The sequence below is a fragment of the Trachurus trachurus genome, assembly GCF_905171665.1.
Source record: "Trachurus trachurus genome assembly, chromosome: 10".
NCBI lineage: Eukaryota > Metazoa > Chordata > Actinopteri > Carangiformes > Carangidae > Trachurus > Trachurus trachurus.
This window is the reverse complement of record NC_139894.1, coordinates 4,997,311-5,012,829: the sequence shown is the minus strand read 5'-3', so window position 1 is coordinate 5,012,829 and position 15,519 is coordinate 4,997,311. Positions and strand designations below refer to the sequence as shown.

General features: G+C 45.9%; 1 protein-coding gene across 1 annotated transcript in view; it reads left to right on the top strand.

Moving 5' to 3' along the window:
* LOC310992594 (transcription factor COE3) overlaps nucleotides 1–15,519 on the top strand; it is a gene marked incomplete at its 5' end in the record, with an annotated part of 154,576 nt that overhangs the window by 77,089 nt on the left and 61,968 nt on the right. The window contains 2 exons of the mRNA XM_083980687.1: nucleotides 14,192–14,273; nucleotides 15,114–15,231. Of these exons, the coding sequence (XP_083836813.1) occupies nucleotides 14,192–14,273; nucleotides 15,114–15,231 (200 nt within the window). The remainder of the gene's footprint in view (nucleotides 1–14,191; nucleotides 14,274–15,113; nucleotides 15,232–15,519) is intronic.

Genomic DNA, 15,519 nt, shown 5'->3' with positions numbered 1-15,519 from the left:
TGTCAATCATCAGCTCAAATGACTCAATTATTGATTATTGGTTGTGATCAGGTGGATGTAGAGGATCAATAAGGACAGATACTGTGTCATCAGAAGGAAGCTGATCATCAGTATTGATCGGTAATTGATCGGTATATTGACAATTCTGTTTCTGTTGCTCTGTGGTTTTTCATCAACCAGTTTAGTGTCGACGCTCATTTTTCCCGCGGTCAGTGAAGCAGCGTGAAGAGAAGCAGAGCTGAGACGCCCCCAGGCTTTATTCTAATCACCTCCTCCTCCTCTTCCTCTTCCTCTTCTTCCTCCTTCTTCCTCCTCCTTCCTCTTCCTCCTCCTCTTCCTCCTCCTCTTCTTCCTCCTTCTCCTCCTCCTCCTCCTCCTCCTCTTCCTGCCACTTCCTCCTTCTCCTCTTCTTCCTCCCTCTTCCTCCCTTTCCTCCATCCTCCTCCTTCTCCCCCCCTTCTTCCTCCTCCTCCTCCTCTTCCTCCTCCTCCTCTTCTTCCTCCTTCTTCCTCCTCCTCTTCTTCCTGCTTCTTCCTCCTCCTCTTCTTCCTCCTCCTCCTCTTCTTCCTCCTTCTTCCTCCTCCTCCTCGTCCTGCCGCTTCCTCCTTCCTCCTTCTTCCTCTTCCTCCTCCTCCTCTTCCTCTTCTTCCTCCTCCTTCTCCTCCCTCCTCCTCCTCTTCCTCCTCTTCTTCCTCCTCCTCCTCTTCTTCCTCCTCCTCCTTCTCCTCTTCCTCTTCCTCCTCTTCCTCCTCCCTCTTCCTCCTCCTCTTCTTCATCCCGCTTCCTCCTCCTCTTCTTCCTCCTTCTCCTCCTCCTCCTCCCTCTTCCTCTTCCTCCTCCTTCTCCTCTTCCTCCTCCTCTTCTTCCTCCACCTCCTCTTCTTCCTCCCTTTCCTCCATCCTCCTCCTTCTCCTCCCCTTCTTCCTCCTCCTCTTCCTCCCGCTTCCTCCTCTTCCTCCTTCTCCTCCTCCTCCTCTTCTTCCCTCTTCCTCCTTTTCCTCCTCTTCTTCCTCCTCCTTCTCCCCCCTCCTCTTCTTCATCCCTCTTCCTCCTCTTCCTCCTCCTTCTTCCTCTTCCCCCTTCTCCTCCTCCTCCTCCTCCCTCTTCCTCCTCCTCCTCCCTCTTCCTCCTCCTCCTTCTCCTCCTCCTCTTCTTCCTCTTTGTGTATTTGAATGAACTGATCTTTCATTTCGAAGCCTTTAACCCTCCCTGACCTCAGAGCTGAGGTCTCCTGGGGAGCTTCCTCCTTCTCCTCCTCTTCTTCCTCCTCCTCCTCCTCCTCCTCCTCCTCCTCCTCCTCCTCCTCCTCCTCCTCCTCCTCCTCCTCCTCCTCCTCCTCCTCCTCTTCCTCCTCCTCCTCCTCCTCTTCTTCCTCCTCCTCTTCCTCCTCCTCCTCCTCCTCCTCTTCATCCTCCTCCTTCTCCTCCTCCTCCTCCTCCTCCTCCTCCTCCTCTTCTTCCTCCTCTTCCTCCGTGATGAAATTCATGTCGAGCTTCTCGTCTCGTCTGTAGAAACACGTCCAACTCTTGAGGAAAGCGAAAGCGTTGAGTCCAGTCTTCAGCTCGAGGCGCTGACAGAGTTTATCTGCCGGGTGTTAGGAGGATTTCACCAGGCTGCAGGCTGGAGGATCGACTCCATCCTCAGAGAGAGAGCAGAGAGAAAGCCTCGTGGCCAGCAGCAGACCAGGAGGAGGAGGAGGAGGAGGAGGAGGAGGAGGAGGAGGAGGAGGATTCATAGTAAAACATATAAGTGAGAAATAAACAGGAGATAGAGACAAACCAGCAGGAACACACTCTTATTTCTTGTCAAAATGTCTCATTTCTAGTCAAAACTAATCTCTTTCCACTTAAAATAAGACTCATCACCTAAAAATTTACTTGTTTTTAGATCATTTTCACTTGTTTCAAACTAATTTTCAAAAGAATACAACATAAAACATGAGAAGTAATAATGAAACAGTGCAGGGAGAGGCAAAAAAAACACCTTATAATAATATTAATATTACAATTGTACAAAAGCACAAGATAACATGAAAAAATGTATAAAAACAATTGTGTGTGTATGTGTGTCCATTAGTAACTCATGAGCAATAATAATAATAATAATAATGAGAATAATAATCAGTATTAAAATGTATAGTTTTCAATGAACCTACATAGACAATACATTACAAAACAACACAACACAATTATCTTTTAAACATTTTTTGCTAAATGGGAGAAACTGTTCCAGAACTTAGTCGCCTACTTCTTGATGTTTTTCAACATTTTTTTTTAACATTTATTGATCAAACAAATAATCGATGAATGGTTTAAATAGTCGACATATTAAACAATAATGACAATAATCGTTATAGTTGCAGCCCTAATGATGATGATGATGATGATGAAGATGATGATGAAGAGTCCAGGTGCATTAATATTCAGGCTGACCTGCAGCTTCCTGTCCGAGCCTGGGAGGAGGCTCAGAGCTCAGAGCTGCACGGTACTGCCCTTTAGTAGTATTATTATGATGATGTCACTTTAATGAGACAAAGTACATGAAGACTGAGTATGTGTGTGTGTGTGTGTGTGTGTGTGTGTGTGTGCAGCAGCTGCTCCCTCTAGTTGACAATATGCTGCCAAGCTGTCCACACACACACACACACACACACACACACACACACACTACGTCTCCCATGATCCCCAGAGTCTGTGTGTGTGTGTGTGTGTGTATTAGGGTTGTACCCGAACCTGAATACGTATTCAGAAGTTGACAAATAACGCTTTGATCTCGAATAGTTTTGCTGTTCACAGTACAGGAAGTGCTCACCGATACTTCCAGGTTCACCGTTCAACAACTTAGCATTTTTCTCATAGACAATAATGGGAAAAGAAGCTAGCGGCTATTCATGGGTTGCAGTGACGTCACGTCGAAGGGACCGCCGCCATGTTTGTGTCCGATTTGACAGGTCTCCTCATATGACAGCATGCAAACCGCAGGATGGAAATGACAGTTTCTTGACAAAATGACAGGGTTTCATACATCCTGTCTGGGTTTATATCTCTATAACAACAGACTAACTCTGTATTATCCCACGTATTACACAGTTTATGAATTAATTAATTAATTTTAGACGTAATGTTGATCAAAGTCCTTAGTCCGGTCACTTCTCCGCTGTTTGCTCCTCACCCTCCTCCTGTCGACTCGTGTGTAGTTGTTTTCAACGAGCTTTTGATAATCAATCAGTAGATTGATGAATTATCATGTAAATGTTACGATGTGCGCATTATGTCGTCCTGTCTGTCATAAGAGATGACGGTTACGGGACACGTTTGTGTCACGGACTCACGGTGGCACAGCTGTGACACTGCGCTGGCCCGTCCGCTCTGTCCGCTCTGATCGCAGGTTTGGTTCCAGCAGCGGTGAGGGAGGCAGAGAGCCTCCACTCTCCCTCTAACAAGCTACAAGTCATTTTTCTAACATCACAATTAGTCTGAAGCTGGTAAAAATGAAACACAAGGTAAAAATCCTTGATAGTTCTTTTTTTTTTTTTTTTTTTAATTTTACCACTTTTTTTTCCAGAAATTTCTCTAAAATCTTTCAAAAATGTACACCTAATTTCACGTACATTTATTGTTTGTGTATTTCTGGTGTTTGCTTCAAAGTTTTGTCCAATGGGGGTCCGTGGTCTAATTTGTGTCAATTTTAGGGCCCTTGATATAAAACAGTTTGAGAACCACCGGTCTATGTGATATAAGAATGAACAGTTTACCACCTAAAAAGCAGTTTACCCACTAACTACAAGACATTAGACTACACCACTGACCGAGAGCTAACGCGTTAAAGTTAGCCGGCTAGCTCGGCGTAGCACTAGCACGGCTGAAGTCAGTGCGCCCACTTCCGGTTTCTTCCTGAATACGAATCCGAATTCTTTTTTAAAAGCCCAAATCTGAATCCAAATAGTGCACTGGCTGTTCACCCCTAGTGTGTTACTATGTGTGTGTGTTGTGTGTGTGTCTTCTTGGACAGTTACTGGTTTGATTATAAACTGGTGGTTGTGAAGCCTGATCAGATGTGAGTATTGATCAGTGAGTGAGGTGTCGGTCCAGAAGCCTCAGGCTGAACATCAACACACAGCAGAGAGTGTGTGTGTGTGTGTGTGTGTGTGTGTGTGTGTGTGTGTGTCTGAGTGTGTATTCTGGCTCTTAAACTGGTTCATATGGGTGTGTGTGAGTTTCCACGCCTGTGATTGGCTGTACAGTATGTTCACTCCGTGTGTGTGTGTGTGTGTGTGTGTGTGTGTTTCATGAGGACGTGCGCTCGGATGTTTTTCTTGAGTTTCTGAATCTTTCTCCGATTTCCACCTCATTTTTAAGTCATGATGTCAAACACACACACACACACACACACACACACACACACACACACACACACACACACACACACACACACACACACACACACACACACACACACACACACACACACACACACACACACACACACACACACTCTCTCTCCGGCTGCAGTGTTGCGTCACACTGATGATTTTTCGATCGTGGAGACAAATATGCTGATCGTCATGACAACGCTGCCAAAATACAGCTGAGGAGTAACTGGAGTTCACCGTGTGTGTGTGTAGTTATGGGGACATCTGTTTTCTCAGACTCTGTGGGGACCCTGAGGTCACTGGGGGGTCAAAGGTCACGTGATGAGGTCATGTGATGTCATCAAATCATGTTTATGAACTTCCTGTTTGTATTTTAGTGGTTTATTAAACTGGTTTTTATTGATCAATACGGAACTGATCACTTTGATGTATTGATAAACTATACGTCGTCACTCAACCAGCTCTTCTTCCTTCAGCCTCTCTGGACAGTGTTAGTGGTTGTTCATGGTTCATGTGAATGAAACAACAGACTCGTCCAACATCTACACTGCAAAAACTCTAAATCAAATTTGTCTTATTTCTAGTCAAAATGTCATTTCTAGCTTGTTTTTAGACACTTTTTACTTCTTTCAAGCAGATTTTCACTTGAAATAAGTTAGAAAAATCTGATAGTGGAGCAAGTTTCTCTTTCTTATTACAAACACAAAAAACTTGCTTTCACTGGCAGATTTTTCTACTTATTTCACGTGAAAATTAGTTTGAAACAAGCGAAAATGATCTAAAAACAAGTTAATTTTTAGGTGATGAGTCTTATTTTTAGTGGAAAGAGATTAGTTTTTGACTAGTCTTAACTGTCAAAAACAAAGGCTTACAGTTACGGAGCGTGTTTGTGTGGCGGTGCAGCAGAGAGGAGAGCTGGGACACCGGGGGGCTGCGGCCAGGTAACGGATATTACCAGGTTGGTTTTCAGCCGTGAGAGGCCAGGTGAAGGCAGAGAGCCTCCGCTGTCACTGTAACAAGTCACAAGTCATGTAGTTAAAGCAGAAGTAAGCGATCCGTTCGTTTTCGCTAATGCTGCGTTCCAGGCAGGCTTTTGAAACCGTAAATTACAGCTTCAAGTCACAAGTTACGACTTTGTAGCGTTCCAGGCAACCCACTCGTGTTTCTCCGACCTGTTTTACCTGTGAAAGTCACTATAACGGCCACTCGTAACTTCTGACCCGTGAACTCGTACCAGATCAAACTGGTACGACTTCACAGGTCGGAAAAACACGAGTTACGGGCTGCCTTGAACGCACCATAACAGTCCTCGTCCCTACGTCACCACATTCAGGCGCATCCCTTGGCTGCACACACAGCCCTTCATGCCGTTCTCTCTCCTCATTGGATAAAAATTGTAGGATACGAGAAATGTTTTCTCCTCCTTAAACCCAGACCCAACCCACAGTCCTCTGAAGGGACGTTCATGACTGTGTGTGTGTGTGTGTGTGTGTGTGTGTGTGTTGTGAAGGAAAACGAGTGAACACAACAGATACAACATCCCTCTCTCTCTCTCTCTCTCTCTCTCTCTCAGGCAGTATGACATAATTATGGGATGTTCTGTTCATCTCTGCGCTCCAGGAACTCAGCATGTGTTCCTCTTTTCTTTCTACACACAACATCTCTGCAAAACATTTGTAGGCTACACGCACACGTTTGTTTTCATAGGCTACATCTGTGGGGACTCATCACTAACATAATATGTTATCTGCCCCCCCCCACCCCCCCACCAAGTCTTAACCCGTAAACTTGTAGATCCAGTATCTTGGTCCCCACAGATTCATTAAAACAACACGCACAGCTGGAGCGAACAGGAAGCAACAGGAAACAAACAGGAAGAAGCTTAAACCCTTTCAAGTTAAAACGCCTCTGCTGCGTTGCTGTCGGCGCCGATTCAAACACACACACTGTGTTTATGTTTCCTCGCTGTTCACTGTGTCTGAGCCACAGGAGCTAACGGCTACATGAGGGGCTAACGGCTACATGAGGAGCTAACAGCTTTATGAGGATGTGGAGCTAACAGCTACATGAGGAGCTAGCAGCTACATGTGGAGCTAACAGCTTTATGAGGATGTGGAGCTAACGGCTACATGAGGAGCTAGCAGCTACATGTGGAGATAACGGCTACACGAGGAGCTAACAGCTACATGTGGACCTAACAGCTTTATGAGGATGTGGAGTTAACGGCTACATGAGGAGCTAATGGCTACATGTGGAGCTAACAGCTACATGAGGAGCTAACAGCTTTATGAGGATGTGGAGCTAATGGCTACATGAGGAGCTAGCAGCTACATGTGGAGCTAACAGCTACATGTGGAGCTAACATTGTTTAACACACATTGTTTAAAGGGACAACGAGGAGTTTTGGAAAGTGAAGTGTTTTCTACTACATTTACCATGAGCCACTGCGCGCACGGTGAAATTCTTGGACCGGCGCAAGATGGACGTCTTGTCAAGAATGTTTTCATTCATCAAGAATGAAAGTCAGAGGTTGGAAGACGATCACATACCGTCGTAGTTCCGACCATAAACGGCGATTCAGCAGCGTCCGCAAAAACGAAAGTAAGGAAACGCTGGTCGGCTCACCCAGCATTTCCACCACTAATTAAACCAGCACTAAGTAACTTTTCAACCTTCATAAAATATTTTCATAACTTTTGTGATGATACATCGACTTACAACAAGTTGAATGACACCTCTGTCGTGGCCTGAGGGGGTCTGTATCATTATGGTCTGTATCTCTTTCTCTGGCACTAAGCAGCTTTGAGGAGCATGGTAGGAACCCTACTCTCACTTAAGTTTCACTTTCACTTTTGCGAGTCACAACAAGGAGGGAACAGGCAAAAGGGCACTTTAGCAATGGATTATGTTTGTGTTTTCACTTTGAAATGGTCCACTGGAAACAGAAACTTAGTTTTGATGTCTTCTGTTAATTTTAATGCAGGATATTTACAGGGCTTCACGCTAGTGTTCATGGGAAATGGAGTCTTCCTTCTGGTAAAACACTACCGCTTTGGTCCACAGGCGCCGCCAAACTCAACCAAAACTGAAAGTTCTTTAGTACTGCTTTAAAATAACTAAAGAGACAAAACGATATATTTATTGAAAATGGCCCATTAACAAGTGGTAACGTAGATTAATCCACATTAATGTGATACTTTTTTTTATAACCAAATACAAACTCCTCGTTGTCCCTTTAAATACATTAACATGTAATTGCCCCTGTTATTTATTTCATAATGATAACCTTTGAATTTTGACCACATGCAGTGCTGAAAATGTCCCTCATTCAGAAAACGTAGCTACTGGGGCTTTTAGACGAGGGAACAGGAAGTGATGACGGAGTTCCAGACTTCCAGCTTCTATTCCTCCAGTTAGCGCTAGCGACGATGACGGAGGAAATAAGCCACGCCCCCCTGCCTGCGCTCTGTGATTGACAGGAAGAGGAGGAGCAGGAAGAGGAGGAGTCGATCTCAGATGGAGTCATCACACATCACAATCTCTCCGACAACTCATATTTATTTATCGCTCATGGATTTTGTGTCACATTATTTTTAATGCAGAACGTTTCCCCTCCAGTCACAGAGGAGGAGGAGGAGGAAGCTTCTCTTTTCATTGCAATTGATTCAGATTGATTAGTTTTAGATATTTAATGTGACCCCTCCCTCCCTCCCTTCATCCTCCCTCCTCTTCCCTCGTTTGCTCTTGTCTCTGTCACTTTATTTGCGGAGACAAAAACGAGCGGCGCGTCCTCCCAGAATGCCGAGCGGCGGCGGCGCTCAATATTTCAGAGCGAACAAATGAATAGCAGCACGCGGCTCTTTTAGCAGAATAAACTGCTTTTGCGTGTCAAGACAAAGTCTGGGGAATAAGGGACCGACGACCTAATGTGTTGTGACAATAGACTGTGTGTGTGTGTTTCTGTGTGTGTGTGTGTGTGTGTGTGTGTATATATGTGTGTGTGTGTGTGTGTGTGTGTGTGTGTGTGTGTGTGTGTGTGTGTGTGTGTGTGGCGAGAGAGAGAGAGAGTGAGACAGAGGCAGATCTGTTCCAGGGACTGTTTTAGTGCCTCATCAAATATTTAGTTTGATTGTACATGGTCCTGTAATTGCCATCTTGGCTTGTGAATTATTGATGGTGTGTAGCAGACACACACACACACACACACACATATATACACACACACTGATGTGCAGTAATAAGGCCAGACAAAGCAAACACACACACACACACACACACACACAGGCCAGTGAATCAGGGTGTAATGGGCACGTTGCTGCTCTTGTTTCATACGCTAATTAGCAGCAGCAGCTTCATGTGAAGCTCAGTAATTATTTGAAGAGGACGTTTCAACGACGCAGCCGAGTCAATATTAGACTTTACTACTACGACTGCTACGACCTGCTAATGAGGCAGCGCTTAGAGCCGCCGCGCCTCCTCCTCCTCTCCTCTCCTCCATCCTCTCCTCTCCTCTCCTCTCCTCTCCTCTCCTCTCCTCTCCTCTCCTCTCCTCTCCTCTCCTCTCCTCTCCTTTCCTCCATCTTCCTCTCCTCTCCTCTCCTCTCCTCTCCTTTCCTCCTCTCCTCCATCTTTCTCTCCTCTCCTCTCCTCTCCTCTCCTCTCCTCTCCTCTCCTCTCCTCTCCTCTCCTCTCCTCTCCTCTCCTCTCCTCCTCCATCCTCCTCCTCCTTTCCTCCTCTCCTCTCCTCCATCCTCCACTCCTTTCCTTTCCTCTCCTCTCCACCATCCTCCTCTCCTCCATCCTCCTCTCCTCTCCTCCATCCTCTTCTCCCCTCCTCCTCTCCTCCATCCTCCTCCTCCTTTCCCTCCTCTCCTCTCCTCTCCTCTCCTCTCCTCTCCTCTCCTCTCCTCTCCTCTCCTCCATCTTCCTCTCCTCTCCTCCTCCATCCTCCTCTCCTCAATCCTCCTCTCCTCTCCTCCATCTTCCTCTCCTCCTCCACCCTCCTCTTCCTCCTCTCCTCTCCTCCATCTTCCTCTCCTCCTCCATCCTCCTCTTCCTCCTCTCCTCCATCCTCCCCTCCTCTCCTCCTCCTCCTCCCTCCTCCATCCTCCTCTCCTCTCTCCTCTCCTCCTCTCCTCCATCTTCCTCTCCTCTCCTCCTCCCCTCCTCTCCTCCTCCTCCATCCTCCTCTCCTCCTCCTCCTCCTCCTCTCCTCTCCTCTCCTCCCCTCCATCCTCTCTCCTCCTCTCCTCTCCTCTCCTCTCCTCTCCTCTCCTCTCCTCTCCTCTCCTCTCCTCCTCCATCCCCTCCTCTCCTCTCCTCTCCTCTCCTCTCCTCTCCTCTCCTCTCCTCTCCTCTCCTCTCCTCTCCTCTCCTCCTCTGATCTTCCTGCATGCGAGCTGCTGCTGTTTCTTCATCCTCCACGCTTTGTTCGTTCGTTAGCCCCCAAACAAATGAGATGTGACGGCACGGCGGCGGTTAGCGGTTAGCGGGTTAACCAGGACGGATTGTTGTGGAGCTCAGCGGCTCAGCGGCGGCGGCTTCGGCTCGCCACGCTTCGCTTTGTTGCTTTATTTTATTTCAGTTTTGTCACCCGTGCGACGAGCGGCCGGGCCGTTGGCGAGCCAGCCTGGACTCGCCGGGTGGCAGCAGCGGTGGTGGCGGTAACGGCGAGGTGGTAAACTCGTAGCGGCGGGTGGCGAGGTGGCGAAGCGGCGGCGTCGTACAGAGGGAATCAAACTGTGATGGCGAGAAGCAGCAACACGGCAGCTTTAAAAATACTCCTGCTGAAATATTGATTTCTCTCTCTCTGCTGCTGCTGCTGCTTCTGTCTGCCAAACGTAATAAGTGAGAGACTCCAGGGAGTGTGTGTGTGTGTGTCCATATGAAGTGTGTGTGTGTGTGTGTGTGTGTCCATACGAAGTGTGTGTGTGTGTGTGTGTGTGTGTGTGTGTGTGTGTGTGTTCATCAGGGCCTTGTAATCCGAGTCCAGTGTAATTGCTTCCCCATAGTGCCATGCTATGCTATGGGTGTGGTCGCGGTGACATCATTCATCGCCCTGCCTCTATATAATGAAGAAGCTGTTTCCATCAGGTGATTCTCGACCAATCAGAAGAGTCCAATAGTCCAGTCCAGTCCAATCCAGTTAGGGGCAGAGAGAAGAGAGAGAGTCAAGACTTAAAAAGAAAACTGTGGAAACACAACTTTAAATAGTAGAAACGTTTATGTTACTGTAATATCACAGGCCAGAGTCTCACTAAGCAACAACACACACGGCCATATATGTTTGAGCCCAATAAAAAAACGGCAGATGGAAAGCAAGATGGATGGATGGATGGATAGAACGATAGAACGATAGATAGATAGATAGAACGATAGATAGAACGATAGATAGATAGATAGATAGATAGATAGATAGATAGATAGATAGATAGATAGATAGATAGATAGATAGAACGATAGATAGGTAGAATGATAGATAGATAGATAGATAGATAGATTGATAGATATAACGATAGATAGATAGATAGATAGAACGATAGATAGAACGATAGATAGATAGATAGATAGATAGATAGATAGATAGATAGATAGAACGATAGATAGATAGATAGATAGAATGGTAGATAGATAGATAGATAGATAGATAGATAGAACGATAGATAGATAGATAGATAGAATGGTAGATAGATAGATAGATAGATAGATAGATTGATAGATATAACGATAGATAGATAGATAGATAGAACGATAGATAGAACGATAGATAGATAGATAGATAGATAGATAGATAGATAGATAGATAGAACGATAGATAGATAGAATGGTAGATAGATAGATAGATAGATAGATAGATAGATAGATAGATAGATAGATAGATAGATAGATAGATAGATAGAACGACAGATAGATAGATAGATAGATAGATAGATAGATAGATAGATAGATAGATAGATAGATAGATAGATAGAACGACAGATAGATAGATAGATAGATAGATAGATAGATAGATAGATAGATAGATAGATAGATAGATAGATAGATAGATAGATAGATAGATAGATAGATAGATAGATAGACTGGTAACAAGTATGAGGGCCGTTGTTGTGGTGAGCTAGCTCGATGCTAACTTTGGCTAGCGGTAGCGGTTAGCATCCACCGCTAACACCGTCTTCCCAGCTCAACACAACGATATAACAGAGCACTTCCTGCTGTGAGATATTTCAAATTAAGAGCCTTCCAGTTGCATTATGGGAAAGATGTGGGTTTGTGTGTGTGTGTGTGTGTGTGTGTAGCTATTGTGTGTTTTTACTTTTATTTATGTGTTTGAGTTTTGAGTGTGTGTCACTGTGTGTATCTTAGTGTGTGTAACAGTGCTGTGTGTGTGTGGGTGTCTACATATCATGTTGCATTCCTGTGTGTGTGTGTGTGTGTGTGTGTGCGTATTATTGTCTCTCAGTGTGTGTGTGTGTGTGTGTGTGTGTGTGTGTAGCCTATATACTGTATATATTAGTGTAGATGTGTCTCACTGTATTCCCCTGTGTGTGTGTGTGTGTGTGTGTGTGTCTCTCTCTCTCTCTCCTCTGTGTAGGTGTGTACTATTGTGTGTGTATCTGGTCTGAGGAGCCCATTGTGTGTGTGTGTGTGTGTGTGAGTGTGAGTCTCGTCTCCAGCTGCGTTTTAATGTGATCCACATCGATCCGTATCAGCCTCTCTGAAGGACTGGGTATCATCTGAATGGAGCTTCATATTATTCTGTTCACTGCCATAAAGGGCATTAGAGCCTCAGAGCAGCAGATCGGCTTTCACTCAATACACACACACACACACACACACACACACACACACACACACACACACACACTGCACTGTGCTGCTCCTATACACTGTCTCTGTCTCCAGATGCAGCTCTCAGTCTCGGTTACCGTGGAGATGCACACGCAGGACACGACCTGATGCCATGTGTGATTTTTATAAATTAATATCAATAGATACACAATAAATATCCTCACTCAGTCTGGTTTAAAGGGATAGTTCATCAACATTTAGTCAAATCAGCCCATTACCATAATAATCCCTATAGTCTATATAGCAGTAGCAGGTTCGTTACCTTTAATTGTCGGTGCAAGCTGTTTTTAGAACGGCGGAGCAGAGCCGTGAGCTGCTCAGAGCTACGCTACGGAGGCTCATTATGGGATTTCTTGGTTTCCCTCATCAAACTCATCAAATACACAATCCAACAACTCCACAACGCTCTGGTGGACAAGTTGTGAGCTGCACATTCACCACGCTATGAGATAATAACACAACGTTACCACACAGAGTTGTTGTAGAGGGAAATAAAGAGACTGCTGATGAAAAACTGTCCCTGAAGGCAACGTGCATCAGCTGGTTTTGCATGAATTTCCCTCTAAAACAACTCTGTCTGGTAATGTTCTGTTATTATCTCATAGCGTGGTGAATGTGCAGGTCACAACTTGTCCACCAGAGCGTTGTTGTGGAGTTGTTGGATTGTGTATTTTATATTGTATATTGTACAGACAGAGTTGTTTTAGAGGGAAATTCATGCAAAACCACTGATGCGCCCGTGTTGCCTTCAGGGACAGTTTTTTTTATCAAGCAGTCTCTGTATTTTGGTTAAAATCTGTAAAATGTCATTCATCATCAATCTCTCTCAGTTAGAAGATTCCTAAAGATTCTTAAAGTGACGGCGGCTGACGGATGGACGGTGCGTTCAGGGGAGTTGGGGGCAGCAGAGGCGCTCCTTGTCTCATTGAGGTGGAAATCGATTCGACCTCACACAGCCCCCACTTACCCCCCCTCCCCCTCCTTCTCCTCCCCCCTGCAGGAGTGGTGGGGTGAGGTGTGTGTGTGTGTGTGAGGGGGGTGTGAGGTTATCCCCTGGTTAATGTGACATGTCTGTCTGCGACCTTGGTGCTTGTTAACTGCCGGGGCTTTTATTGTGATAATGTGGCAATTAAACAGGAAGGGGAGGGGCTGATGGGGTTGAGAGATGGATGAGAGAGGGAGAGGGAGAGGGGGGGAGGGGCATTAAGGTGGTGATCCATCCTGACCCCCCCTCCCCCCCTCCTCCACTGTCCTCGTTGATATCTGACATCATCATGGAGAGATCATGTGACACAGGCTGATCGCACTAACCGTTCACACTGCAAAAACTCAAAATCTTTCCAAGAATATTTGTCTTATTTCTTGTCAAAATGTCTCAATTTTAATCAAAACTCAATCTCTTTCCACTTAAAATAGCCTACCGTAGATGACCAAATAGTCGCCCGCGTGCAAATACGCGCCTGCGCTCTAATAGCCGCCGGGGTCCGAGCTCATTTGGCATAATAAACGCTGGTTCAATTAATCTATAATCAATATGATAATAATAAACATATCTGGTGCACTATTTGGGATAAATAAAGTTGTTTGAATTGAATTGGGTTTCTGTTTGTCTGGTTTATGTTTTATTTTGTGTGTTTAACTCTTTATATTTACAGTATATGTTTGTTTCACTTCTGACTGAGAGATGCTTTTATTTTGGCGAGCCCGGTCCTGGTGTAAACTGAGAGTCCTGTGAAGTCAGACTGGTTCTGGTCCTGGTCTCTAGTCCTGGTCCTGGTCCTGGTCTCTAGTCCTGGTCCTGGTCCTGGTCCTGGTCCTGGTCCTGGTCTCTAGTCCTGGTCCTGGTCCTGGTCCTGGTCCTGGTCCTAGTCCTGGTCCTGGTCTCTAGTCCTGGTCCTGGTCCTGGTTCTGGTCCTGGTTCTGGTCCTGGTCCTGGTTTTGGTTCTGATCCGTCTTTGTCTCTGTTTCCAGATTCTTCCTGAAGTTTTTCCTCAAATGCAACCAGAACTGTCTGAAGAACGCAGGAAACCCCCGAGACATGAGGAGGTTCCAGGTGAGACACACACACACACACACACACACACACACACACACACACACACACACACACACACACAGACATGATCAGAAGGTACTGGGGTTCAATTCAAGTCATTTAAACACTGAGGTCGGCGGATGTTTTTGTTTATATTTCGGTCATTTTACGCCGTAGAAACGTGGTTCAACTGCTCCCGTGACCGAGGGACGGCTCTCCTCTTTCAAATACACCCGCCCTCGATGACCTACGTTATTCACAGCCACAGTTTGAGAGCCAATAACAGAGCATGGTGCACGCATCGCCCCCTCTCACTGTGCGTAATTGCTTGAATCACTTGTCCGTCAACATGAGCATACATGATTGGTTGAATCGCCTGTCAGTTTTTGAAATTTGAAATTTTTCAGAAAATTTGGCCTAAATTATTTCTTTATACAGTGTTCTAGGACAAATTGGCCTCAGTGTGCTTAGAGCGGAAGATTAGACATAAAACACTTGAGTATTGTTACATCTGTCTATCAAACACGTCTGTATTCAGTTTTAAGCAGTGTATGTGATTTGGTGTTTGCGCTTAGAGTGCAGGGCCACAAACAAAAATCTTGTTTGGGGCCACCAAAATGCTAGGATCGGCCCTGTGTATGATGTTTCTGTTGCGTTGTCTCTTCCTGACGTCCTGTGTTTCCTATGTGTGTGTGTGTGTGTGTGTGTGTGTGTGTGTGTGTGTGTGTGTGTGTGTGTGTCTGTGTGTGTGTGTGTGTGTGTGTGTGTGTGTGTGTGTGTGTGTGTCTGTGTGTGTGTGTGTGTGTGTGTGTGTGTGTGTGTGTGTCTGTGTGTGTGTGTGTGTGTGTGTGTGTGCAGGTGGTGGTCTCCACTACGGTCAACGTGGACGGTCACGTCCTCGCCGTCTCAGACAACATGTTCGTGCACAACAACTCCAAACATGGCCGCCGCGCCCGGCGCCTGGACCCGTCTGAAGGTAACAGCGTTACTGTGTTTTTACCTGATGTCCCTGAACGCATCGTCTGTTTTTACCCGATGTCCCTGAACGCATCGTCTGTCTCTGTTTAACCCTCCTGTTGTCCACCTGGGGCAAGGAAGGAAGGAAGGAAGGAAGGAAGGAAGGAAGGAAGGAAGGAAGGAAGGAAGGAAGGAAGGATAAAGGAAAAGTAGGAAGGAAGGAAGGAAGGAAGGAAGGAGGGAAGGAAGGAAGGAAGGAAGGAAGGAAGGAAGGAAGGAAGGAAGGAAGGAAGGACAAAGGAAAGGT